Genomic DNA, 26082 nt, shown 5'->3' on the forward strand with positions numbered 1-26082 from the left:
TAGAGGACTATGTTGGTGGGTCACAGGTGCTACAGTGGCTAGAGAACAACGGCTGAGGGGAGCAATCAAATGGACAGAAACAAACAATGAGGTAACAAAATAAATAATATAAAAAACAAGCACAGTACTCAAGACCCCACAAAGCTACATAGACAGAAAGAATGAGAGGAGGTGCTAACATGGGCTGCTGCACAAAGACTGGGCCTGGAGGCTGGGTGTCACTCAAAGGCCCCAAAGCCTGCACCCTGCATCCCCGGAGGGAGTTGTCCCCTCCCCCTACCCCAGACAGGCCTGCAGCTTGACTATCCGAGGGGCCGGGTTCAGCCTCCCTGAGCTGCTCTGTCCTCTCTCAACACTCCTTGGGACTAGCACGGTTACTGTCTTTTGTCACACATCTGTTGTCTTCATCCACTAGAACATGATCTTCCTTGGAGAATACAGCTCTCACTCAGTATGGGCCCAAGCCCTGGCATGGACTGGCGCACAGAGGAAATAGTTCATCAGCCTCAGAGAGCTATAAGGGAACAGGCGCTGCTCACTGTCCCGAAGGCCACTGAGCACAACTCCAGCTCAGGCAGGGGAGCTGGGCCCCCCACTGTGATGGCTGCAAGGCAAGGCCAGGGGCTGGACTGGAGCAACTCACCTTAATCCTCAACTCCTGGTCTGCCTTCACTTCTTGGTTGGTCTGGAGCTCCTGAATCTTCTGATTGGCTTCCTGCCATTTTCTATCAAGAGAAGAGTATTTCACATGCAGGATGTGGTAAAAGCAATACCCCCTCACTCCCTAGGGCTCTCCAGCATGGATACACACCTGGACACTAGCCCTACCAGCGGTTCTGTGGCCTCAGCAACTCCCCTGGACAGGGCAGCAACTCCTCTGAACACAGCAGCCTGTGGTCCCCCCCATCCCCATGCTGTTCACATGACAGCTTCCACTAGCCCTGGTACCTTCTCAGCCAAAGACCCCTTGGTGACTCCCCCACTCTAGCTAGAGACCAAAATTCATCCTAAGATAATGTGTGCTAAGGTAAAGGCCAAATTCTTCAATAGTGTATGCAAATCTGCCTACCTTGTCTCCAGTGGATTCTTTTATCCTCTAGGCCTTTGCTTAGAATGTTCCATCTGCCTGGAACATCCTTTCCCAACCACATGGCACCCCAGGGATGTCCTACATGGTCTTTAGAATCTAGCCCAAACATATTCTTTCCTGGAGCTCTCTAAGAAGGCATCCCCACCCTGGGCAGGGAAGAAAAGATGCTCCCCCCTCTTGTCTCAGAACGCCTACAGCACTGCTCTTACTCTGGCTCATCACCCTCACTCCAGAGGCCTCAGTTTCTCTCCCCTAACAGCCTGTGGACAAGGACAGCACTTAGCCGAAATGCACATAGCACCTGGCTGCAAGGGGACATAAAGGAATGTGCTTGGGCTCAGAGGGTGCAGGAAAAGAGCCTGGGCGTCCTGTGTGGCATTGCCTACACAGCTGGCAAGGCCCTCTCAGCTCCGCTCCTGCCCTGAGCAGGCTTCAGGCTGCCCTGACACCCAGGGCAACAGGTGGTTAAGGTGACCTGGCCAAGGGGTAGGGACTGTGCACCATGGTCCCTCCCACCACACTCACGTGTTCTGCAAGTCCAGCTGCTCCTTCAGCTCCTGCTTCTCAGACTCCAGACGCTTCACCTGCATCTCCTGGTTCATCACGTTCCACTGCAGCTCTGAGAGCCTCCCCTTCAGTGCACTAATGGTCTGAAAGCACATGGGGCAAGCGAGGTCAGCCCTGCAGACGGCTGGCACATGAAGGGAAGTGAGCGCACAGGCCAGAGAGATGCCCTCATGAAAGCCTGCCCATTCCCCATGGCAGGGACAGAGTAGGGTCATCTGCTCCTTCAGAACACATGAACCAGGACAGACAAGCTATCGCTTCTCAATCCAACCCCTGCCACACATTTCCAGAAGCTGATGGGAAGAGACTGGATCATGATGAAGGGCTACCAGTCAAGATGGGTGCAGACATCATACGAGGCACGTGGAAGCCTCTGTGGCCCATGCCCTGATGATAGCCCTTCCCATCCCCCACATCCCTGAGGTGCTCTGCATGGTTCTCCCTGAACACTCCATTTTTTGTTTCTCAGTCCTGAGTAAATTCTCTAACCCCATACAGTGCACAACTATACCATCTAAGTCCTGAAGAAGCCGCCTAGGAACCACAGCCAGATACCCACCAAGAAGCTTGAACTGGAGGGCTGAATTTCTCAGAATGATGCCATGACAGCCATATGGGATGAGCAGAGCCTGCAAGCATGCAGCCCACAGCAGTCTGAAAGGGGGTGAAAGGGGTTGTCCAAGAGCAAAACCTCCAGGACAGCAAGACCACTGGACATCGGGGAGCAGAACCACCACCCCCAGCTCCAACTATACCTTTACCAGGCAACTTGCTGGTGATTTCGAAAACTCCCTGAGGCTCTTCTGGGAACAGTATGCCACTCAGGCCATAGGAGATGCTAACCCACTCAGAAGCACCGTGGTAGACCAACACTTGGAAATGTTGCCATACTAATCTCTGAGCCAGATGCCAACCAGATGGAGAGGGCAAGAAACAGACAGCACAGCCCACCACAGGGATGTCACATGAGGACACCCTCTGCAAACAGTGCTCACCTACCTGCCCATGAAGACCTGCACTGACCCAGGGCCCATTTAAACATGGCAGCACCATCACCCACGCCCCCCAGGGAGACCAACACTGGGCATCCATATCCCACACCACCCACCTGTACAGTTTGTCTTATTACAGTAGTGGGTATCGATCTGGCAATTAAAAAAAAGAATAAAGTAGCAAAAAAATAAATTTAACAATGAACATATCTTTTGAGAGATCCTACAGAATTCAAAAATGCAGTGGGCACTAAGCACTGTGTTAGACACAGGGGACAATGGCTGGCCCCGTCGAAGACAAACACGTGGAGAAGACGGGCCAGAAGCAGGTCAAGATGACCAGAGTGATGAGTTACAAGCCAGGGAGCTGAGATAACAGACAGGGAGGGATGCTGCGACATTAGACTGCGTGACCAGGGACAGTCTCCTAGAGGAGACAGAAAAAGCAGCAATATTCAATGTCCTCATCCCACTGGCCAAGACCTTTTCCAGACTAGGCCCATTCACCAGACTGCTTGCAATTTCTGTGGTACGGGTCTCACTCTTCACTGAGGAGAGTGCAGACTGCACTCCCTGGACCGCACCTGCTTCCAACAGTCCCCCTGGGGCCAGGAAGGAAGCTCTGGCAAACACAGAGCAAAAGGGGGCTCTGTCTTGAGGCTGATCACGGCTCCTCTCCTGCCAACATCCACATCAGAAGACAGATGTCAGAACAGCCTTAACATGCTCTCCAGCGCTGCCAAGGTAAAAATAACCTGGAGCCAGCTTCCGAAGATCTATCAAATAGAGAAAGCCACACCGAGAGAGAATACCAATGATCCACGCTCCCTGCTCCCTGCTTCCTCCCTGGCAGTTTCCAGCTTCCCTCTCAGCACCTGTAATTTGGAGCAACAGAGGAAAGGAACAGGCAAGGTCAGAGGAGTCCAGTTTCTACCAGCATCTATGCGTGGGCTATTTCTAAAATGCATGTACCTTCCACTGGCAAAGAGAGTAAGACTACAGTTCACACAGGCTCCGGTTCTAGAGATGCTCTCAGCAGCCAATGGGCCATGCTAATAATCAAAAATATGCAAATCCAGAGGCACCTACTTACATCTGCTGAAAAGAAAGAACACAAGTACTGCCAAAAATACCACCATCCCTGACAGGTCAGGCTGCAGCGAGCCTGGAGAGCCCAACGTGACTGCCAGCACACACGGCAGCCAGTGCAAGGCCATCGAGTCACACCTGGGCCCGCCCAACAGAAGACCCAACAGCAAGGCCTGGTATCTGTGTGAGCACATGGAGTGGGGGTGGGGCTAATGAAAAACAAAACAACTGAAAACAAGAATATACGGGCTAATCAACCATTAAAAATCATAATTACAAAGATTACAAATGCATCTGATCTACTAAGTGAAAACTAGAAATGGAAAATTAGTCCTTTTACTACGATGATAACATTTACGCAAAACCTGCAGGGGCCCACAGGGGAGGGAGCGCTGCCGTGGCGGAGTCCAGATGGCCAGCCACTCTTCCCAGGACAAATGGCCCAGGGAGCGAGAGAAGGGTGGCAGACAGTCCTGAGGGCCCCGCAGTTGGGGGTGGAGGGCCCTCACCTCTCCGGCTTCGGCCAGGCCGTCCTCCTTCTCCCGCAGCTTCTTGCTGGTGGCGTCCAGACTCTGCTTACACAACCTGTGACGCTCCTGTTGTTCCTTCATCTTCTCCTCCACCTCGGCCTCCCGCTCCTGGAGCTGCCGAATGCGGGAGAGGAGCTCCTGGTTGCGGTCAACCTCACGCTGCCAAAACAGAAGGACTTGGAGAGAGAGAAGGGCAACCCCTCCCCCAACCCCGGCACTTCTCCCCCAGGAAAACAATCCAGACCCAGAGAAGAGCCAGTGCAGCTGTCAAAGGCAGGATGAGAGCCAGGTGCTGGGACCCTGCCCCAGGGCGAGTCCTCTGGCCACTGCAGCAGCACCCCCACACGGGAGCCAGAGTGCCCAGAGAAGCGCTCAGCACAGATCGCTGCACGCCGTCATTACTTGTCTGCTCAGGGTGACCATCGGGGCAGGAGGAGGTGAGGCATGGAAAATCTCAAATCCAGACCTGACCTTGCACAGGCACCTCTGAGCATCTGCAGCAGCAGCAGATTTTGTAGGAGCGCACGAGGGCTGTTGTTAACATGAGTCGGAATTCCGCACCTCAGCTCCCCCGCCCACATCAGCAGTCAAGCGAGCAGGGACAGGTGGCGTGGACATGAGTCTGCACACAGAACAGTTGATCCCAGGGCCCCAATCTGCCATGGGACACATTAATTTCCTGCAAACCTTGGGAGTTTGTCTGTGTCTGTGCCCTCAGGAGAATGTGTGGCTTGTGTGGGTAAGAAATGGGGAGAACTTAGACTCTTCACTCTGATGATCCTGGGTTCCTACAGTCAGCTCTTGGTCACTGAGGGCACCCTCAACCCAAGAAGTGAAGAGGCCTCAAAGTGGGAGCCTGAGTCAGGGGTAAGGGCGGCGACAGCAGCTGACATGAACCTGACACAGCTGAGCCTCCAGAAGCCTCTTCAGGAAGCTGAGCTGCAGTAGCTTCCTCCAAGGTCAGTCAGGTGCTCCCAGGGCCCGTCTTACTCAGGTAAGTGGTTGTAACAGGGCCCTTCCACCCGGCTTAGTAGGAGCTGACACTAGGTAGCAGCCTCCTGAAGGGACACTGAGTTGGGACTCAAAGGGACAAGGAGCTGCAATTATAACCTATGAACAGCCACGAAGTCCTGCACAGGGACCCTTCCATGCTACAGGCACAAGGAGGTAGGGTGAGTCAGAGCAGTGTCCTGGTCAGCAGGTCAGGGAGGAAGCGGCATCCCTACCGAGGCTGCCAGTCCTGAGAGCAGGTGAAGCAGTCGAGACAGCTCCCCAGACACCCAAGTCTCGTTATCTAATCAGTACCTGCAGGTAAGAGCGGCCAAAAATCACAGCCCGCTCACCCATCCTTCCCACTGAAAATGGTAGTCCCTGAAAAACCATTACAAATGTCCAATACGTAAAGGAACAATTTCAAAATCACTGCTTCTAGGTCAGCCAGCTGTCAGTGAGCAGGGAGGGCTAGGCTTCACCCAGGCTGGCCAAGCTCAATGAGGGACCCAAGGATTAAGCGTGGCAGCCCTGCGCCTCTGGACTCCTCAAAACAAGACTTTCAGAGATCCTGCAACAACTCTTATTATTCAAACATTTTCTGGGCCCCTTATAGGTGCCACAGCCTTTGCTGGACACTGGAGTTGGCAGTAGCCCTGAGGGACTCACCCAGAGGGGCGCCAATAGTTCTATACTGTGAGTCCTGCCTAGGAGCCAGGGCAGTGCCACCACACCTCAGTTCCTACAGGGGGATGGTCCCGGTTATGGGGGCCCTAGTGAAGGCACTTCAACAGCTGTAACCTTCCACGGCCTCTCCCTGCCGCCTGCCTGTTAGCCCAGAAACGCCCCTCCGAGAAGGCTCAGACATATGGAAAACCTCGTCCCCCAGGAAAGCAGCACTGGGAGCGCCGCCAGGGTCAAGGCAGCAGCACTGGGAGCGCCGCCAGGGTCAAGGCAGCAGCACCTGCCTGCACAAGCCACCATGCCCGGGAGCCTGCATGCCAGGTTCAAGCAATCCAATTAGCAGCACATCCTCCAAGACATCAGCTATTTTTACAGGGACTAGGTGAGCATGTGAATATGCCACCTAAGGCAAGAACAAGGCCAGATTTCCACCCTCAGGGAAAGCACTGAGGCTCGAGGCTTTCTGGTCCATCGCTCTGCTTGCCACTTGGCAGCATTTCCACAACTCATCAGCACTTATTAAGAAATCTGGCAAAGTGCTGTTCATCAAAGCGAAGAAGGCAAAGGAAAAACCGAGCACTATCTCTGGGTAGTAGGGTGCTAATGCTTTCCCAGCCTGCCCTGCACAGGCAGGAACAACGTCAAGCAACCCCAAGTTCTTCACTCTGAAATCCCACAATCATTTCAGCAACACCCAGCCTGGATCTGAGACCCCTAGGTAGCCCAGCAACATCCCCCTATTATCTGGCATTGCACCCTAATCTGCTGGATGTGCACCCTAATTCTTCCAGAGGGAGGAGGAAATCAGAAAACCCAGAAAGGAGTTGGGGGTGCTGCTGCCAGCACGAGCAGCGCACTGGGCGCCCAGCCCCTCCATACTGCCCTCAAGGGTGCAGGCAATGTCGGCATCTGTAGCCTGAGCAGCAGACCCTGCAACCCAGGGGTAGATTCCCTAGGCTCCAAGCTGCAGGCTCTAATTTGTGTGGCCTGCAGATACCACACACAGCTCTCCTGAACCCACCTCATAGCTCCTGGCACTGGTGCTAGCTGCCCGCTCCAGCTCCACACGGGCCCTCTTGTGGCTCAGCTCCATCTGCATCTTCTCGCGCTCCACCTGGATGAGGTGAGACTTGGAGCGGATCTGCTCTGCTCGCTCCTCCAGCTGACCAAAGGAAAGAGAACACTCAGTAGCTGGCTCGTTCCGCACTCACTCGCTGAGCAGCTGTCCCGTAAGGCCTGCACTCAGCCTCGAGCAAAGAAAGGAAGGTAAAAAATGATACAAGGAGGATATATTTTAGGATGATAGTGTCTACATTTGTGTTGGAAAAGTGGACATTAGTTTCCTAACACTGTGTAACAAATCACAACCAACTTGGTAGCTTAAAAGAGCCACACAGCCACTGGAGTCCTGTAGGTGAGGAGTCAGCCACACGTGGATGCATTCTCTGGTCAGGGTTGCACAGGCTAAAATCGCCGTTGTCAGCCAGCTGCTTCACATCTGGAGCTTGGAACCCTCCCCCACACTGCATGGTTGTGCGAGCGAGGCCCATTTCTCTGGCCTCCTGGGACTGCTGTCAGCTCCCAGGAGCTGCCCTCGTCCTTGCCAGAGGGGCTCTCCACCACCACCTGAGAAACCCCCTTCTGTGCAGCCTCCCTGACTCTCTGAACATGACATGACAGAACCCACAGGCACTCCACCCAATCTGAGAATTTAATTATATCTGCAGAGTCCTACAAAATAATTATACAGCCCCAAAGAGGCAAGGGTGAGACATCCAGGCCATAGAAAAAGCATCTTCTCTACTCCACTTGCCACATTTGGTGATAGGCTCTTTATCCCTGTGATATTTTCTCTCATTTTAATTCCCACCTGTTGACATTTGGAGTGGGTGGTTCCTAGTCTCCATCAAACTCAATAACATCCCTAGTCTCACTTCTGTGTCGGCAGTTACATTCCAGCTTCTCCAAAAGGCAGCAGGACCCCACCTCAGGGCACCACTGCACAGAGATCAGGAGGCCGAGAGACGGGGCTCACTGGCCACATCTTCCTGGAACACCGATGTATTTGGAGGTGGCTGGAACATTGCTTTTACATTTCAAACACTGATGCAGAGCAGAGCAGGCTGTAAACACTTCCCACAGGAGATTTACCAAAGAAAAAGTGGGACAAGGAAACTAGTGGGAAAGACATAGTGACCTCTGCTCTAGACCCCCAGATCTGTGTGTTCTCTGTGCCCTCACCTACTACTTTGGGGCAGTTCAGGAGAGAGAAATAATTCCAGACTGAGTGCTTGGACAGGTCAGTCTTGGCAGTGCATGATTAACCAGCTTGTTCCGCTACACTGCTCACTCACTGATCCCACCTGGGGAGCCTTTACAGTACCAGCTGAAAGAACTGAAGACCTCCAGACTTCTAGATTCTATAGTTCTCACCAGTTAGCCAAAGTTCCTATTTGTATCAATAAAATAATAAAAGTTTAGACCAATGTTGCACAACTTATTTTGCCAATAAATAAGAATCAAAAGCAGTACACTCTTTACCATCATCATGTTTTTAAAAAAACATTTTAAGGGCAAAACAAAATAAATATAAAAAAACCTAATTTCAGAAAAACAATCCTTCCCTCCCACTACCCCCCAAAAAAGCAGTAAGCAACTCAGAGCACTAACATATTAATTCAATTGCTCAGCAAATGAAGGCTTTACCGAACACTTTATGGGTCTCAACAGGGCTCCCAGAGCAACCCAAAACCCTGGCCCGGAACACAGGACACTGCCACAGAATGGAGAATGGCCCCAGCAGCACGTGAGGATGACAGGACAAGAAGTAAGGAGCAGAGAAGCCAGGAAGGGGTGTGATGCTAGAGCAGAGGCAGAAACCCGAGTGAGGCCGCAGGCACCACACCCCATCACATGTGGACCCAGCGATGCCTGCCGCAATGACCCAACAGCTCTTTAAAGACTTAAATCCCTCAAGAGACCAGATCCCTTCACATTATGTCTATATTAAGCATTATCTACAACTTGAAATAAAGTGAAATGAAACCATAATCAGAGTAAAACTAAAAATCACCCATAACAGACTGAGCCAAGATCTGCAAATGGCCCGATAATGTAAGGCCCTCACACACCCAATTCTCTGCCACCACCCCAGCTTTCTTACTAAGCTGATTGGGACCCAGTGTTTACAACACAGCCTTCACATCAAGGAGAGAGCAATTAGCTGGAATATTCCAGTGGTCACGCTTCTAGGCATGATTTTGTCCTTAATTAAAAGACTAAACTGATTTTCCTGGTGCATTTGTGAGTTCATTCATGTGAGTACAATGCTGAGCACCAGGTCCACCTTGGAAGTGCTGAGAAATCAGGTTTTTAAGTCAGGACAGTTCAGAGTTATAGCACTGCCTCCAGCCTATGAGTGCCTACCCTGGAGATCTGGTGGACAGCTGGCTGGCTGAGACAACACTGACCTGACTCAAATCTCTGGAACTCAAAACAGCCCTACTTTAGGGCAGACATCTTCACGCAAAAGGCCCTAGCTCAACACATGGACTGCCAGAACTATCTGGAACTGAAGGGTCCTTTGGCCCCTCCTAAGGACAGGTGTCAAAGGCTCTCTCCTACCACAGACATTTAGCCAGGCAGGCCCTGCCTAGGGGCAAGTACCCTTGCCAGGTGTCAGCACTTCCCAACACCACCACTAACCTGAATGCTCTGCTGGTACTGCATCTGCAAAGAGCCTTGGGCGGCAGTGGAAACATCCAGTCCGGATCCTCCTTCCACCCGCTGAGAAATGAAGTTGTTCAAAGATCTCAGGGTTGAGAGGACAGTGGTGTTTTCCCCCAAGTCTTCCATGGTCTCTGCCCTTCTGGAAGAAGACACGGGAGAGAGAGGTCAAAGCAAGTTTTTCATGTGCCGCCAGTTCTGATAGTGACCTATTATGGGGTGCCTCTGAGGAGCACCTCAATGCTAACTATAATTATGTGGTAACAATAACATTAATAAATGTACTATTTTCATCCAGGTAACAAAAAGAAAGGATTGGTATGTTAATTGAGCACCAGGATTTAACCACCACATCTCCATGTGTAAACTGAGGATCATGAAGCCCACTCTGCAAAAGTGCTGAGTACAGTGTCCATAAGAAGTCTTCAAACACAGATGGTGCAACTGTTGTCACAGTTGTCACTCTGCTTGTACTTTTACAGAGGACATCTCAATGTTCACCTCAGCAGACAAATGAGGTAGGTCTTTTCAGAAAAATTTAAGAGATGATGAAAATTCAGCTCCAAAAAGTCAGAGCTGAAATGAGAACCTGGGTGGGAGAGTGTGCCCCACAAGCCACTGAAGGGAAGGTCTAAGGACAAGCAGTAGCAAAGAATTTACTGCACCAACCCTGTGCTTATTTTGACTGGAAGGTATAGAGTGTGCCCAGCCAGTGCAAGCAGAACCTCATTTTCTGTGGGCCATAGTTAATAGCTGCCTCCCCCCCCCGACCCCCACACTCTAAATGGAAAAAGGACTGCAAGAGTGAACAGATGGTGCACTCTACACTAATGTGCCTCGCAGACACAGGCCTGCATGGCGGGAGGCGGCAGAGTTCTGCTCCAGAAAGCAAGTCCTTCCATCTGCCAAGAGTAGTATAGTCAAAGCCATACTCTCCATTCCATGATAGGAAATTAAGGCAATAGATCCTCTTCTTGAGGATCTCCCTGGCAAGAATTGAAATGCCAAATACAATAGAGCAAAAGGGCACAAAGAAACTAAGTTGCCCCATTAGGATGGGATATGCTGGCAATTCAAACTCCAACCTCCTTACCCAAGAAACTCAAATCTTCCAGCAACTTAACCACTGAATCCCAAATGCTCTCAACAGAACCCCCACACTGAAGATCCATTGCTGACTGGCTCTCAACAGCACTTCTCATCGCTGTCAAAAATGATATTGAAACCTAAAGAAACTACAAGGGTAATCACCACCTAGCAACACAACTGCACAATGCCTCTTAAGTTCATGACATGTCTTTTCTGTTTTGGCCTCTTAAGTTCATGACATGTCTTTTCTGTTTTCTCCAAATTCGTGCTAATTATGAACACAAGTCCCCATTCTGCTAGGTACCAGCAAGCTGTATGACTCTGGGCAAGTCACAAGTCACTTTGCATCTTTCCAAGATTTCCTGAGCTGCAAAATGGAAATGGTACCAACTTCCACGCTTCATTCAGCTGAAGAAGAGGTCAATGTACTGAACAGCTGCAAAGGGCAGTTCTGGAGGGAAGACCTTCTCTGTCTCCAGGACTGTCTCAGGGGAGCAACCTGCTTCGCGAGGACCTGTGACATACATTCCCTGGCGCTCTCCTGCCCTCCCGATCACTGGCCATTTCCAGGTTCTCCTGTTAGGACAGGAAGCCTAGGGAAAGGGAAACGGGGGCTCAAATCCCGGTTCAGAACAGAGGACAGAGCACTTGGCGGAGGGGCGATCTGAGACCCACCCACGGTGACAGAGTGGGGACCGCGAGGGGTCTCGGAGACTGAAAGGAGGGAGTAGGAACGCCGGATCAGAGCTTCCAAAGCGAGGATAGGCGAGAGTGGTGGCATCTGCCCCTTGGGCCACTGCCCTAGCGCCCCGGCCCCAACTCCGGCCCCTCGCCCAGCGCTAACCTCGCCGCCCGCCAGCGCCTGCTCGCCGCCGCCGCTCAGATCTCCCTCCCTGCCCGGCGCCCGGTATCGCGAGACTTGCAGCTACGGTATCGCGAGACTTGGACGGGCCCGCCGTAAAGTGCCGCAAGCGCCCACTGGCTGGTCGGGGGCGTTCCGTGTGGTTCCCGGAGCCGCCCAACCTGGTGGGCCCCGCTCGGAGCCTCCTGGAATCCAAGGCCTGCGGGCGGCACTATTGGGGTGTCCCAGTCAACCGCGGGACGTGCTTCCACGAAGGCGGTGGGGTCGCACCGAGTTGTGTAGAATAGCACCGCCCAACGGCGGCCTGCTAGGGCCAAACTTTGTGCGCTCTTCCCATTAGCTAAGGCAGCATTTACTTGACCTGTTTACTTGACGTTCTTAATTTCCTCCGGGCGCACTACCAAAAGCAGTTTCCTCAACTAGCAAGTTATTTTCATCTGCTCGGTGAACCCGGTTCTCCAGGCTCACAAACAGCGGCTCCCCGGGGCCTTAACGACCTATTTTTCTCTCCGGAATGTGTCAGTTTTCACGCTCTTTACCTGTGCGATTCTGCAAGGATAAGCGCTGAGGTCTGAATTCCCGTCTTCCAGAGGGCAAAATGGAACGAAATGGGATGGGGAGAGGGAGAATGCGGTGGAGGTAGAACGGAGATGCACTGCCTCTGTCCTTTTCCTTGCTATCCCCGTACCCACTCCCCCACCCCACCCCCACCCCACCCAGCTAAAAATAAAAGGTCTGGCTTGTTCTGGGTTCTGAACAGACAAAAGATCGTGATGGAGATTCCTGGATATCCATTCTAACTGCAGTGGTCCTTGAGATTTAATCATCATCATAATCAAATACTGAGTTCACTTCAGTGTACACTTAAGAAACCAGTAGACTTCCTTAAATTCCAGAAATCTTTTAGCTAACCTACATACCTACATTCATTTGTAAGTCGGCATGGTGTTTTAAAAGAGTAAAAAACAATGAACTCACCACAAGGCACTTGTTTTGGCAATTAGCTTTATAGACTTGGAGTATTACACCAACAAATCAGCAGAAGCCCAAGCAAACCCACCCCATGCATAAGATCCTCTCAACGCCTTCCCTGATTGCCCTGTGAACTCCTCCTTGAGGAATGGGTGCCTTTACAGATAATTCACCAGAGAAATGGAAATTCATCCCCAGGTTGAAATTTTTTTTTTTTTTAACCATAGTTTGGCCAAAATAACAAGATCACATCACAGACTTTTTTACAGTAGATCATAGCCACTGAATATATTTCTGTCATATCTTTTTGGTTAAAAAAAAAAAAGGCGCTCAGTTCTCCCAGTCACTTCTGGGAAAGATCTCAGGCTATATTTGTAATGGAAAGGGACCAATAATGAAGTAACCTTCAGTCCTCCAAAGACCCCTTCACTCTTCGGTACTGTGTGGCCAAGAGGTACACCTCTGAAGAGTCTTTCCTGCTGGCCTCAGGTTTTACAGTCCTTGTTCTCTGGAAGTCCTCTTTCAGCCGCTTCTGCAATCGATGGCTCTGACTCCCAACCCAGGTCTTACAAAGAAATGTCCCCCCAGGGAGAAGGATGTCTGTAGCCAGGGCCAGGAGACACATGCACAGACTAATAAGCCTGTCGTGATCAAGGTCATGAATCCCTGTGGCATTGGGTGCCATGTCACTCAGAATCACATCTGCTTTCCCACCAGGAAGCAGCTCTCCAATTCTCTGGAAAGTTCTTGGATCAGTCACATCAGCAGGGCACAGGAAAGTTGCTCCTTCCAAAGGGAAGATGTGAAGAAGATCTACCCCAAGCACAAAGCCAACAGGAGCCTTGGGATCTAAAAAAGAGTGGATGTATTACTTACTTATATTCTGAATCTTCCCACAAAAATACAATCATAAAGTGAAGACTAGAGAAAAGAGCTTGTGTGCAGTAAGTGGACATGAGTCTTCTACTTTCTACATATCCTGCAAAAATACATTGGGAGTGGGCAGGTGAGAGGGGAGGTTGGTCCTTTGCAGAAGAGGAAACTTAACCCCACAAAGGAAAATCAACAGTTCCAGTCATAAGCAGAACAGAGCCACACCAGGACTTGATTCCAACTCTGATTTTATTTCACTCCCTGAGGCTTGTTCTCATGAAATGGTTCTTATCACTGAGTGCTGTTTTGATAAAAATACATGCTGATATATAAATTATCTCTGGACTTAGTCAACAGACCTATTCTGCAACTTTATCCAATTTCTTTCCATCAGAAATAAGCCGAATGAGAAAAATGGACAGATGTAAAATAAGTTATAAGAAGTGACCCTTTGCCCATATTTGAATGACAAGTTATGAAAAGGACATCTTTGGTGGCACAAGGGTTAAAATCTCAGTGCTATCAAACTATTGCCAGCCACTGCTGCAGAAGTTCAACCCCCAGACAGGAAGCTGACCCACATGGAGCAGCAGACCTCTCCTGTCTCACCTGCTGCTCCCCTCAGTAATGCGTTTCAGGAGATCCGCCTGTTCTGCTCCCCACTCTGTCTCTGGTAAATCCTTTCACCCCTCCCCACACACACATACCTCTGGCCTACACCCCAGTTCTTGTATGTATAAATAAGTTAAAATTTTTTTTTAAAAAGTTATGAAAACATATCTGATTAACCGTACGAAAACAAGACTTCCTGTCTACAAAAAGCTGTCCCCAGCTCCCACTCTTCTCAAGCTGCGGCTACATTCAAAGCCCCGTAAAGCCCCCTATGCCAGGTGTCCTATCTCTGTATCACTTCCCTGTACTGAGGGCCTTTGTTCTGATGACAAGTACAAGCATTGATAAGTTTCAGATCTGCCAAGTGGTTAAGTCTAATAAAAACACTAGGGAGGGAGGGAGATACTATACTTTTGTCTTAAGATTGAAAGTTCAGGTATTTTACAGAGTACCTCATTGCAAAGATGAAAACTCAGTTTTCAGTCCTGGAAAAGTAAGACATTTCACCTTTCTTTTTAAGCATTTGCGCTTTCTTCCCTTTAACATCCCATGCCTTACAACCATTAGTGTCCACTAATGGCATTGGCTGCATTTTTGCAACTTCTAGGAGGAAAGAAACCAAGTCATATTATCCACAGACTACTTGTGCCACTTCTTGCCTACCAGGTAAATTTGGCCATTTTTTTAAAAGATTTATTTATTTATGCATACAGAACTGGAGTATAGGCCAGAGGTGCAGGGGCAGTGGGAGGACTCACCACAGACAGAGTAGGGGAACAGAACGGGCACAAAGTACACTGCTGAGGGGCAAGACAGGAGAGATCTATTGCACCATGTGAGGTCACCTCTGGGGCCAGATGGGGGCCAGACCTGGATTGAACTCACACTGAAGCAGCCACGGCCAGCTTGCAATGCTGCACCCTAACCCCTTGTGCCGCCAGGGAGGGCCCAACTTGGCCATTTTCTTGCTTCTCCAGAAGAGCAATTAAAACATGAACTACTATCAATTGTGGATATTAGCAACTGGCTTAGCAGTGGTAAGAACTAAAAGTCCTGACACAAATTCATTCATTTTAGTCAATGAACAATTTTTGAGCTAAAAAAAATAAAGTTTTAAAACTGATCTCACATTGATTGAGTCCTCAGACCAACAATGAGACTGGTGAATGAACCCAAGGATCAACACTTGCAGGTCTGACTGCAGGGCACTGAACTCCTCTGATTTCTCATCAAGAAAATAGACACAAATGTCCCCACTCTCGAAAGTTGGGAGAAATCTTTGTGAACTGTGCCATCCTCTTAAATCAAGTATAACACAGCACTCTCATAGTCCTCACAGCACTGTGCACACCTGAGAACAACCTAGAGTCCCAGACTAACAGGTTAAACACCCAATAGTACAACAGCCAGCCAGAAGGGCAGGCAACTGTTCAGCTAAGTTGGAGGGGTAGCAGGGTCATTAGAAGGGAACTTTTAATATAGAAAATCTTTGGCAAAAACCCAAACTATGAAACAGATAACTTGGGTTCAGTAAAAGTGGAAACCCTGGGGGCTGGGGAGAAGGAAAGTCCACCTGGGACCCCCATGAAACATAAGCATTCAAAAATCAGGACCTGGAAACCTCTGGGGTCAACTCTGTGGACTGTCATGGAAAAATGTCAGTATCATTAAGCGATAACTCCATGAAAGCTCCAAACCAGCCAGAAATATATGATACAATATCACATCCTAAAAAGTAAGAATATGCACACACATAGTTATGCATGCAAAAAAATTCTGGAAGGATGTACACTGACATACTAATGTATGGTGTGAGATGCTTTTTGTTAGACCATTTGGAATTCCTTGTCTTTCATTTGGAAAATGTATTTTTATCATCACTACTAAGCATCCGACACAGAAGTTGGTGCTTCACAAAGTGGCTCAGCTACTCTGTGTCCTCTGGGGTGGAGGGCAACTGGCTTGGGTCTGCAGACTCTTGGTGGTCAGAAGGCCTAAGAGCAGCATGGAAGCCCCACCTGTGCCTGCAGCATTGACTTGCTGCACTGCCACCTGGCTCCACGCTCCAGGAGCTGCCCCACAATCCAACACCCGTAGGCCAGGTCGTAGGATGTGATGCTTCTCATTCACCTCCAGAAGCTTGAAGGCACTTCGACACCGGTAACTCTCCGCCTTCGCAGCTTTCACAAATGGGTCTTTCAGATGCCTGCTCAGCCACAGGTGCTCAGTGCCAGACCGACCCTTGTAGTGACTGCTAGTGGTATGGAACTTCTGGCGCAGGAGCGAAGCACATACCAGTTTCAAGGACCTGATGGGAGAAAAAAAGGAGCAAACAGGCTGACATCAACAGGTAAGCAGATTGCAAGCTCAGTGTGGTCCTTAGTTCAGCTCATAACATTATAGAGATGGGACATGGAGGCCTAAGTGGGAAGGTGATTCTGCAAAACTATACAGCCAAAAAGTATGTGTTATGAGGTGAACTGTGTACCCCCAAATCTGGACATTTACATCCTAACTCTGTAACTCAAAATATGAGGTCACGAGCTCAGGCCCTAATCTGATATGTGTCCTTATGAGAAGCCATCAAGACAGACACACAGAGGGAAGGCCACATGAGAACAGAGGGAGAAGGCAATTGCCTATAAGTCAAGGAGAGAAAACTCAAGACCAAACAGCCCAGCCGACAACTTGATTTCAGACTTTCAGTTGCCAGCACTTTAAGAAATGAATTTCAGTTATTTGAGCGAACTGGTCTGTGACAACGTTATGGCAGCCCAAGCTGACTCATACAATGGGTTTCTATCATTTAGTCAAGAAGCATTCCCCCCCCCACCCCCGGAAGTTTTCTTCAAAAAGCAAACTCAAACACCAATGATAGCTTGTTTGAATCAACCAAAGTTTTCCCAGTACTGATAAAACTAATTAAAATAGATTCTTTCTCCTCTGGTACACATTTCACTGGATTGAGAGACTATGAAAACCCCCCCAAATTCCAGTCTTGCCTTAGTTCCACGGCTTCCGTGGCCAGCACAGATCCTGGTCTGTCACTGTCTCACTAAAATTGACTTCAAGCAGTGAGAATAGTTGAGGGACAATTCCTCTAGAAAAGTTTACAGACTGCCCCCATAGGCCAGGCATCCTAAGAGCTATTCACACCGTCCCTCATTTAACTCTCAGAACAATCCTGCAAGTAAGTTCTCTAAGTTTTTCTAATGAGTAAAAATAAAGCTGTCATTATCCCCGTGGCTACAGGTTTCACCGCACAACATGATGACAAGATTACAGACGACTGGAAGTTGAGGGGTCTCCTGGGAAGAACAGGAAGAGACCAGAGAGAGCGGCTCAGGGGCAGAACTAAGTCCAGGGCTGAGGGGAGGGGTGGGGCACAGAAAAAGCCGCACCCCGAGCCCACCTGGTCTGGACAGCTGACCTGTCGAGCCCCCCCCCCCACCTCCTGGAGCCCGCCACTTGGGCTTCTCGCTCAGAGCCGCGTGCCTTCAGGCCCGCGATTCTGGCAGTGAGACCTCCACTCACGGCCACCTCACCAGTCCCTTTCGTTCCGCGCCCTCTGCCAGCAGGGTGGCCTCACCGCCCTCCTCTTCCTACGGCCCTTTCCAGCCCAATAGGCAGCTCCTCGAGAGGGCCCCCGCCGACTGTTCGGGCACCGGCCTACAGGCCCCTCCGTCAACCCGCCCGGCCAAGACCGAGGCGGGTCAGCACTATTTCTGACCAAAAACAGGGGCGACCCGCCCCCACGAAAGCAGCCGGCGTTCTTAAACGCCGCGAAGCTCTGGACAGCGCGCGCTCACCTCGCCATGGCCAGACCGCGCCAGTTCCCGCCGCCGGAAGTGCCCATCCCGCTTCCGGTCTGGGACATGACGCCCGGAAGCGACTTCCAGATTCGGAAGGAGCCCGCGGAGCTGCGTAGTTGAATTAAGTGCGAGCGGGGCGAGGGAGCGGAGGCTGCAGGAACTGACCGAGGTCTGGTGAGCTGGCGGGCGGAACGGAGAGAGGAGGGCCGGACAGAGCGGGGTGGAGGCGGAAGGAGCGAGTGCCGGACCGGGCCAGCACAGCTGGGCGCATCGGAGCCCGGGTAGGGATGGCTGGGGAATTTCATTTATCTGTAGCCCACGTCTGAAAGGTCCAATCAGGAGCACTACGTGTGTCTCTGGTTAACAGGCCCCAGTTTACAGGTGACTGCATTCAGGGGCCACCTGAGTAACGTGGACCTGTCCAGTCCTGATGCCAGACTACCAGCTCCCGACTTTAGGACTATGGGACCAAGGCGCCTGCGGAGAGGAGCTGGAGACCCAGGCCCGGGTAGAGATGGACCATGCCTCCAGCATTTCTCCAGACTGCACCCTCAAGCGGTCGTTCTCACCTCTTCCAGCAGGGGGACCCTGGCTGCAGTGCTCCTTCTGAGTGCCAGGACCTGAAGGAGCCACACTTGTGTAACGAGCGTGAACTTCTGTCACAGGAGGGTGAACTAGCCAGGTCTCACCGGGTGGTCTCATTGTCGGGAGTGGTGCATTCCTTGGAAATCTGGAGGTCTTCACGGAGACAGAAGCCACATCCAAAGGCCAGAGGAAGACCCCACTGATGAAAGGGCCAAGGCCAAATCCTGAACCTACAACCATTTATTTGATAAACGGCATCTTGGTGCTTGTTGAGCACGGGGGCTGGTCTGCCCTCCTGCTTCTGCACCTGGCTAAGACATAAAGTGGAAACACCCCTGTGTTAAGAAGGGGGTAAAAGAGAGTGGCTGTCACCAGACCTTCTATATCAGCCTGGCAAAGTGGGCACTGAGTCCCTCCGATTCCAAAGGCCAATCCTCTTTCTGCCCCCAGAAAATCATCTGTTACACCAAGACAGGCCACTCACATCTGAGCTGGAAAAAGACCGTGGCCTCCGTCCCTGCCTTTGAAAGCATGTTTCCAACCCACCTGGCCCCTGCCAGCACTAAAACACACAGGTTTTCTCCTTACCCCATCCACTTCTGTACTGAGCTAACCAGCCCTCTTTCCTTCTTCATAGAACCCACTGGGAACATGCGCCCCTCCAGGCTCTACACTTTGGTTTTGGTGATTCAGCCTTCAAGAGTTCTCCTGGGCATGAAGAAACGAGGCTTCGGAGCTGGCCGGTGGAATGGCTTTGGGGGTAAAGTTGAAGAAGGGGAGACCATCAAAGATGGGGCCAAGAGGTAAAGAAAGGATAGCCTGACCACAGAACCAGTTTGCACAAGGGAGAAACATAGTGCCAGCCTTTGATGTCACCACTTAGAGCTGTGTGACCTCGAGCATGTAGTTAGGCCTCAGTCTTTTCATCTGACAAAATGGGGATAACAGTACCCACCAATTAGGATTATCAGGGAGATTAGATGAAACTGCACATAAAAGACCTGACTCAGTGCTGAGGACAGGCTAGTGTGTGTGTGTGTGCTGGTAATTATGGGGTACATTTGGGAAGCTGCTATGCATGTGGCTTGCATTGGGAAGTCCTGGCTTCCCCTTTCTAGCTGCAGGATTGGTCAGCCACTGAGTATTCATTTGCTCAGGAAACTGATGACTGATGTTTCTCAGGAAACTGATGAGGATCCCATGAAACTGATAAGGAATGTTTCAATCAGAAACCTTTTACAATAGTCTCAAGTTAGCCTCAACACAGCAAGCTTCACATGGGAAGGAATGAAGCCCAGAGATAGTGAACAGCAAGCACAGCTGAACTCCACAGTCCTGCACATTCCTTGCCCTTTTTACTTCATTTCAGTCTTAAGTGGATAAAATGGGACTGTGTGTTTGTGTGTGTGTGTCTGTGTGAGAAAGTCACAAAGCACTACACAGACCCTAGGACCTGCTGATGTTACTCTTATTCTGAAAATGGTTGGCAACCTTAAGGTCACTTTCCTTGGAGAGAACAAATCCCCCAATGTATGCTACTAAAGTATCTGAAAGAGAAGAAACTGGGGGTGCCATAACCCAGTGGCTTTCTAGTTTTGGGTGTCTTCATAATGACATGATCACAGACCATTATAAGAAATGTTTTATACTCTGTTTCGATACCATTAACACATGAAAATGCTCCAATATGATATTCTGTTCCTGTTCTTGTTTTTTTTGTTTGTTTGTTTGTTTGTTTTTTCAGTCGTAGCCCTTAGTTCAAAAAGCTCTCCATGTCATGTGCTTCACGTGTACCTCCTTTCCTTGGCCTGGGACCAGGGCTACCGCCATACTGGTATCTTAGTCATTCCTCTTGGCAACTGCCGGGGACTGTAGCTGGTCTTGCACTGGAAGGACTGGAGAAAAGCCGTTTGGTGAGAGTCCCCAACCCATGAGCTATGCTGGAGATGTACTAGGTGCAGAAGAGAGTTAGGGAAATGGACAGAAGCAGGGGGTGCCAGAGGCTCACTTCTGCCACTAGAGTTATCTGTCCTACCGGGACCATTATGTTGCTGGCATTTGAAACGCCCACACCCAAGCACTGCTCAGTGGCAGACACTGAGCAAGTCTTCTCTTGACTTGTGAAGGTAATTTTGTGGTATAGAATTCTTGGTTGCCAGAGCAGGGGCCACGCAACATTAAATATTTCACTCTGTTCTCACTTACTTAGTTTCTGAGAAGTCTGATGCAAATTTTCATCTTTATTTTTCCCCCTCTGGTTACTCTCAGAATTTTTCTTTATCTTTGATTTTCTGTAGTTTGAAGATAACATGTCTTTGGGGTACAGAAAGGGCATGTATCCTGTTTGCTATCCCCTGAACTTCCAGATCTGTGTTTGGGTGTCTGACCTTGAGGTAGGGAAATTCTCAGTAATTATTGTTTCAAATATTCCTTCTCTTTGCTTTTCATCTCCTAGTGCTTTTATATTTTGTCCTTTATGTATGTGTATGTATGTATTTTCTTCTTTTTTAACATCAGTGTTTTTGTACACTGCTTTTTCCTTTCACCACCGGTTCACCCATGCACCATCACTATGGTCCTTGTGCTCTTCCCTACCATTTTGATCCCTCTCGCCCCCTCTTTTTAAAGTCTTTGTTGTCTGTGCTTTTCCATTTTCCTATTACATGTTCTGTAGCTCAGAGATTATCTGCGCGGCCATGTCACCTACTGATCAGCCCATCAAAGGCATTCTTTCTGTTAGTGCCTTTGAAATTTAGCATTGGTTCTTAGGACTTCATCTCTGCTTACACTGCCTGTCTGTTCTTGGCGTGTATTGAAAGCCCTTAGCACAGTGCTAAGTTGTTCTATGTTCTCTATTAATCCCAATATCGCTGCCATGTCTGTTCTGATGCTCTAAACCTTTCATAATGTGTTAGATCTTTAAATTATCTGGAATTGAGGTGGTTTTTTTTTCAATCCCACATGAATATCCAGCTCATCCATCATAGTTTGTTGAAAAACCCATGGTCACACTGTACTGCGGTGCCACTTTGTCGTAAACACATGACATAGTGACAAAAACCAAAGAGTTTTCTTTTTTAGTATCTCCAGGAGTTGGAGGTATTACATGACTGGATGGGTAAAGGAGCAAATTTTGGGGGGTTGTGCAACTGCTGTGCTGGGCCTGGACATCTGGGGTGGAGGGACCAGGCCAGCCTTCTGGTCGCTATCTACAAGCAGAAGCCCCTGGAGCAGTGCCCCAGCTCCAGGCTCATTCCTGGTTCTGACCTTAACACAGATCACAAAACCAATGGCTTTGATGTTCGATGTTCAGAATCATTCATAATTTTGTTATGTCGGTCCCACTTACCCTCCAAGAGACTCTTGATTGCCCTTTGGGGGCTTCATCCAACGGCTGGGACTGCAGCTGCTACAGGACAAGGTGCCTGCTGTGGAGGGGGCTTCCTCCCAGCCAGCCAGCTCAAGTTTGAGACCAGGGCTTCCACCAGGGTGCGCCCTTCCACAGCAGAACCTGCTCCCATGGCCAGAGGGCATCATTGGTTTCCATGCCCAGCAGCAGTGAGTTAGAGGATCAGGTTATTGCCTGACAGACGCCTGGCATTAAGGCAGGCCCAGCCTCACTCTGAGACAGGTCAAACAGTCTCAGGGTCCAGTTAAGATCGACCAGCCCTAACCAAGTAGCAGAATGCTGGCTCTGAGGAGTCTGCTGGGAAACCCATCTTCTAGCTGGGGTGCAGAATGCAGCAAAGGGTCAGGTGCCCTCCAACGGGAGGGCACTGGTGAAGAGGGGGAGACAGGTCAGTTTCCAGGGCTGTGTGCCCTTCTGCCCAGGGCTGCCCATAGGCTGCCAACCCTGGCTGCACAGCTTCTGCCATGCAAAGGGGCTTCAGAACCAAGTCTGGTACATATCTTGTGCATAGCTCTTTTGCCCTTTGGAGTCCCAGTTCAAGAACCAGGTAATATACCCTCCTTGCCCACCTCCTCACTTTAGATAGCCCTGTGTGAATGGTCCCTCCTGCATGCTAAGAAGCCACCTAAGCATCAAGATGACATGTTCTTTGGTGAGGGGTATAGGCCCTGGGGGTGAGGTATGGGCTGTGGGCAGGTGACATGTACATTCCTGATAGCCCCAGGGTTGAAGAGGACAGAGTGTTCAAAACTCTGTAAGAGAGCAGAGGAGAAACCGCTGAGGGGATCCCCGAGCAGCCCCAGGATCACAGGGCCCCTTACCCACCTCCCTACACTCAGCCAGACACTGGGCTGCTGTAGTTTTGTTTAATATATTCCTCATCCTGTGCTCCATCTGCTGTCTGGGGAGCTGAGCATCATGAGACAATCAAACACTTTAGCAAAACCAACAGTGTCATCCCGCCTGTGAAACAGTGCTTTAGCTCTGTCCCCAAGATTACGGATATTCCCTTCACTGCCATATGCTCAGGGAGTTTCAGTCAAAACATTAAATCAGAAGTGAAGTTGTTTTAAAATCAGATCCCCCAGTCTGTTGCCACAGGGGTAGGGGCTTGCTGAGTTGCTTCTATTTGCACCCCACAAGTGAAAACACTCATTTTTTAGGTCAAGTCTAATTTTAATTAACTATCTCAGTGAGTCAATTTCAGTTTTCAAAACTTCCATGGGCCTGCATCTGGAAAGTAAGAGTAGACTCCATTCTGAGGGAGACATCCTTGTAAATAAATAAGACCATTTAACCCAGTGTGTATAGTTGAGGGGCAAAGTGGCCTCCCTGTTCCTTGTTACAGGCGTAAGTATGGTGCCCCCAACATAACTTAAGAGATGAAAGCTAAAACTTTTTTTTTTAACATAACAACTATAAATGGTTGGTCATAATTAGACCATTTTTTTTTAATATTTATTTGTACAGAACTGGGGTACAGGCCAGAAATGCGGAGGGTGAGAGGATTCACCAGAGACAGAGCGGGGAGCAGAATAGGCAGATCAATGAAGTACACTGCTGAGGGGAGCAGCGGGCGGGTCAGGAGAGGTCTGCCGCGCCATGTGGTCACCTCCAGGGCAGGCGGGGATCGAACTCATGTGGAAGTGGCTTTTGCTTCTCAATGCAGTGCTTTAACCCGCTGAGCCACCAGGGAGAGCCTAATTAGACCATTTTTATAGAAGTAAGTAAATATAGGGTGGTGGGGAAGTGAGACTGACAGGGGATAGTCTCCTGACAGCAGCGGCTGCAGGAGTCCCCAGAGTCTGAACACAGCTGGTGTTCCAGAACGCCCTTCTGAGTGACTGAAGCAGCAGCACCGTGACTGAGAAATTAGGAGGGTGGGCACCTCCCTGGTAGTGCCAGGGGTTAAAGTACAGCACTATGGAGCTGTCCTCAGCCACTGTAGCATGAATTTGATCCCCCGCCAGGGAGGTGACCCGCATGACACAGCAGATAGACCTGTCCTGTCGCCGCTCCCCTTGGCAATGTATTTCGGTCAATCCACCTAGTTTGTTTCCCACTCTGGTGAATCCTCTCACCTACCCCCCCCCCAGTTTTTATGTGCATAAATACACCTTTAAAAAAAAAGTTAGGGTTGAGGGGTGCACCTCAACCCTCTCCATAAACAAGTTTTTTAGTCTATAATACATAACCGCTGAAAAGCCACTTGAATTCCTTGAGGAGCAGAATGTCACTGCTGTGTGAAAAGCACTGTGTTTTCAGTTTTCTTTCAGGGCTGTACAAAGGGAAAAAAAACACACACACACAAAGGAAAGACACAGAAGTGGTAGCAGGGCTTCTCAGGGTGGCCAGTCTGGGTGTTTGTTTGCTGGATGCTCTATAGCAACATGTAGTTCTGGAAATGTCTAGAAATAGACAACAGCATTAGAATACGAGGCTGTTCCCAGTATGCTTCCTGTGGCCAATCAGCCCTTATCCCCTCTCCCTCAAGCAGACCAGGTGAGGACAGGAGCTTGAGAATGGGGGGACAGGTGCCAGACTGGCCCGAAGCTTTTTTCCCATGTAACCAACTAGATGACCTGGCGGGAGGAGGTGGAAGGTGTGTCCATGGCTAACAGGATAAAAGAGCTCCTCCTTCAAGACATACAGCAGACATCTGTGGTTTGATCCCTGAACTTAGCATTAAGCTGGAATGCTAGGTCTCTGGAGAGAAAGGCCCAGCTTTGGTCCAGGTTCCTACAGCCTGGAACCTAGAGAGCAGCATTCATGTGACTGCCACAGCCCCATGGGGGGAGAGCAGTTGAAGGAGGTGAGGGGTGCCCAGCTCTACCACAAACTCTCAGGACACCTCCAAGTAACAACAGTGCAGCCAGGCCTGAGCTGCTACATGGTACAAGAAGGGTAGGCCTATGCACTCCGGCTAATGGCTCACCACACTCCTGATCTAGAATCTCTGAGCCAAAGCAGCTTTCAAAAAGGTACCATATAAATTCAAAGGTCAGCCAGATGTGGGTCAGCCAGATGTGTTCTAGATGACGTTCCCTCGGGTTCCCAGGCCTCCCTGTGATGCCTCAGTGCTTAGGTGCGCAGGTGCAACCACCCACTCCCTCACCTGCCTTGCACATTCTCAGGGCTGTGTGTGGATCCCGGCATGTGCTCAGTCACCTTCCACCCCTCTGTCTCCACTCCAGGGAGCTGCAGGAGGAGAGTGGTCTGACTGTGGACACACTGCACAAGGTGGGCCACATTGTGTTTGAGTTCGTGGATAAACCCGAGCTAATGGACGTGCACATCTTCTGCACAGACAGTGTTCACGGGACACCCGAGGAGAGCGAGGGTGAGTCCTGGGAGCTGCCCCTCCAGCACTCGGCAGCCCTGACCCGCCACTCCCTCTGAGTGCAAGGCCTCAACTCACCAGCCCCAGCCTTCTTCCAGGTCTGTCTATAGGCAATGGCCACATGATTTACCAAGTACAGTACGTCCTCACTAAAGTTACCTTTGAGAAATGTGACCAGAAGCAAAACAACATATAAGGAAAGCAGGTCCTTGAAAAATATTTCATCAGTTTGCCCCAGGGTTTCTTTTCTCACCAGTGTTAGAATGAAATGATGCTGAACGAGGACCTGTTGTACGTTCCTAACACAGAATCCTGCAGTTAATTCCTCAGAAGTCAGTGTAAACCTGGGTTAAATGTGGGTGTTCTTCCTTTCCACCCGCTGCAGAGATGCGCCCTCAGTGGTTCCAGCTGGACCAGATCCCCTTTAGTGACATGTGGCCTGATAACTGCTACTGGTTCCCCCTCCTGCTTCAGAAGAGGAAGTTCCAGGGGTACTTCAAGTTCCAGGACCATGATACCATCATGGACTACACGCTTCGTGAGGTGGACGTTGTCTAGAGGAGGAACAGGCAGGCTCCAGAGCCGAGAGCTGGGGTGTGGTTCTGTGTGGTAACTCAAATGGATGAAAGGGAAGTAAATGCCTTTATCTGTTAAACACCTGGGGCCCCCCCATAACAAGCCCAGCCCTGATCTCAGGGAGCCCTGGATGTGCTAGGCTGTGACCCTGGCCAGATGGGGCAGAGATAGCAGCAGAGAAGACACATGCCTATGAGAGGTCAGCTTTCTGACTATCCCTGAGGTGGAGGAGGGCCTGGCTTCCATCTGCTCAGTGCCCAGCTTAGTGCTGGGGTCACAGGGTG

At 50.1% G+C, this 26082-nt stretch overlaps 3 protein-coding genes across 6 annotated transcripts in view; 1 reads left to right on the forward strand and 2 right to left on the reverse strand.

Moving 5' to 3' along the window:
- The window catches only part of MAD1L1 (MAD1 mitotic arrest deficient-like 1 (yeast)), a 321869-nt gene extending 310194 nt beyond the window's left edge, over positions 1-11675 (reverse strand). Inside the window, exons 1-6 of one of the 2 annotated variants that reach the window (XM_012729276.1) lie at positions 11602-11675; positions 9648-9810; positions 6964-7104; positions 4248-4427; positions 1616-1740; positions 644-725 (exon numbers count right to left, since the gene is read on the reverse strand). In XM_012729276.1, the coding sequence (XP_012584730.1) occupies positions 644-725; positions 1616-1740; positions 4248-4427; positions 6964-7104; positions 9648-9797 (678 nt within the window). In that variant the 5' untranslated portion in view covers positions 9798-9810; positions 11602-11675. The remainder of the gene's footprint in view (positions 1-643; positions 726-1615; positions 1741-4247; positions 4428-6963; positions 7105-9647; positions 9811-11601) is intronic. The other variant, XM_004688054.2, reaches the window with a different exon arrangement.
- A 940-nt stretch (positions 11676-12615) lies between these two features.
- Positions 12616-17974, reverse strand: FTSJ2 (FtsJ RNA methyltransferase homolog 2 (E. coli)). The gene is made up of 3 exons (XM_004688055.2): positions 17886-17974; positions 16095-16384; positions 12616-13440 (listed from the first exon to the last, which is right to left on the reverse strand). The coding sequence occupies exons 1-3, from the start codon at positions 17951-17953 to the stop codon at positions 12998-13000; spliced, it is 801 nt and encodes a 266-aa protein (XP_004688112.2). The 5' UTR covers positions 17954-17974; the 3' UTR covers positions 12616-12997.
- A 4-nt stretch (positions 17975-17978) lies between these two features.
- NUDT1 (nudix (nucleoside diphosphate linked moiety X)-type motif 1) lies at positions 17979-25799 on the forward strand. 3 transcript variants are annotated; one of them, XM_012729057.1, is made up of 4 exons: positions 17979-18057; positions 19111-19276; positions 25077-25222; positions 25608-25799. In XM_012729057.1, exons 2-4 carry the CDS (start codon positions 19125-19127, stop codon positions 25778-25780), a joined length of 471 nt encoding a protein of 156 aa, XP_012584511.1. In that variant the 5' UTR covers positions 17979-18057; positions 19111-19124; the 3' UTR covers positions 25781-25799. The 3 variants fall into 3 exon arrangements, with proteins under 3 accessions (XP_012584511.1, XP_012584510.1, XP_004688113.1); XM_012729056.1 differs by having other exon boundaries at positions 17990-18062; XM_004688056.2 differs by lacking the exon at positions 17979-18057 and adding an exon at positions 18103-18169.
- Positions 25800-26082: the final 283 nt, after the last annotated feature.

Source organism: Condylura cristata, unplaced genomic scaffold, assembly GCF_000260355.1.
Source record: "Condylura cristata isolate star-nosed mole 26May11 unplaced genomic scaffold, ConCri1.0 scaffold00024, whole genome shotgun sequence".
Taxonomy (NCBI): Eukaryota; Metazoa; Chordata; class Mammalia; order Eulipotyphla; family Talpidae; genus Condylura; species Condylura cristata.

What these genes read in the sequence shown, in the direction of transcription:
- FTSJ2 (XM_004688055.2), bottom strand. Translation starts at nt 17,953, where the DNA reads ATGTCCCAGACCGGAAGCGGGATGGGCACTTCCGGCGGCGGGAACTGG. An exon ending in CGCGGTCTGGCCATGGCGAG is followed by an intron (nt 16,385 to 17,885) that starts GTGAGCGCGCGC and finishes TTCTCCCATCAG; the next exon opens with GTCCTTGAAACTGGTATGTG. An exon ending in AGTCAATGCTGCAGGCACAG is followed by an intron (nt 13,441 to 16,094) that starts GTGGGGCTTCCA and finishes ACTCTTTTTTAG; the next exon opens with ATCCCAAGGCTCCTGTTGGC.
- NUDT1 (XM_012729057.1), top strand. Translation starts at nt 19,125, where the DNA reads ATGCGCCCCTCCAGGCTCTACACTTTGGTTTTGGTGATTCAGCCTTCA. An exon ending in ATCAAAGATGGGGCCAAGAG is followed by an intron (nt 19,277 to 25,076) that starts GTAAAGAAAGGA and finishes TCTCCACTCCAG; the next exon opens with GGAGCTGCAGGAGGAGAGTG. An exon ending in GACACCCGAGGAGAGCGAGG is followed by an intron (nt 25,223 to 25,607) that starts GTGAGTCCTGGG and finishes CACCCGCTGCAG; the next exon opens with AGATGCGCCCTCAGTGGTTC.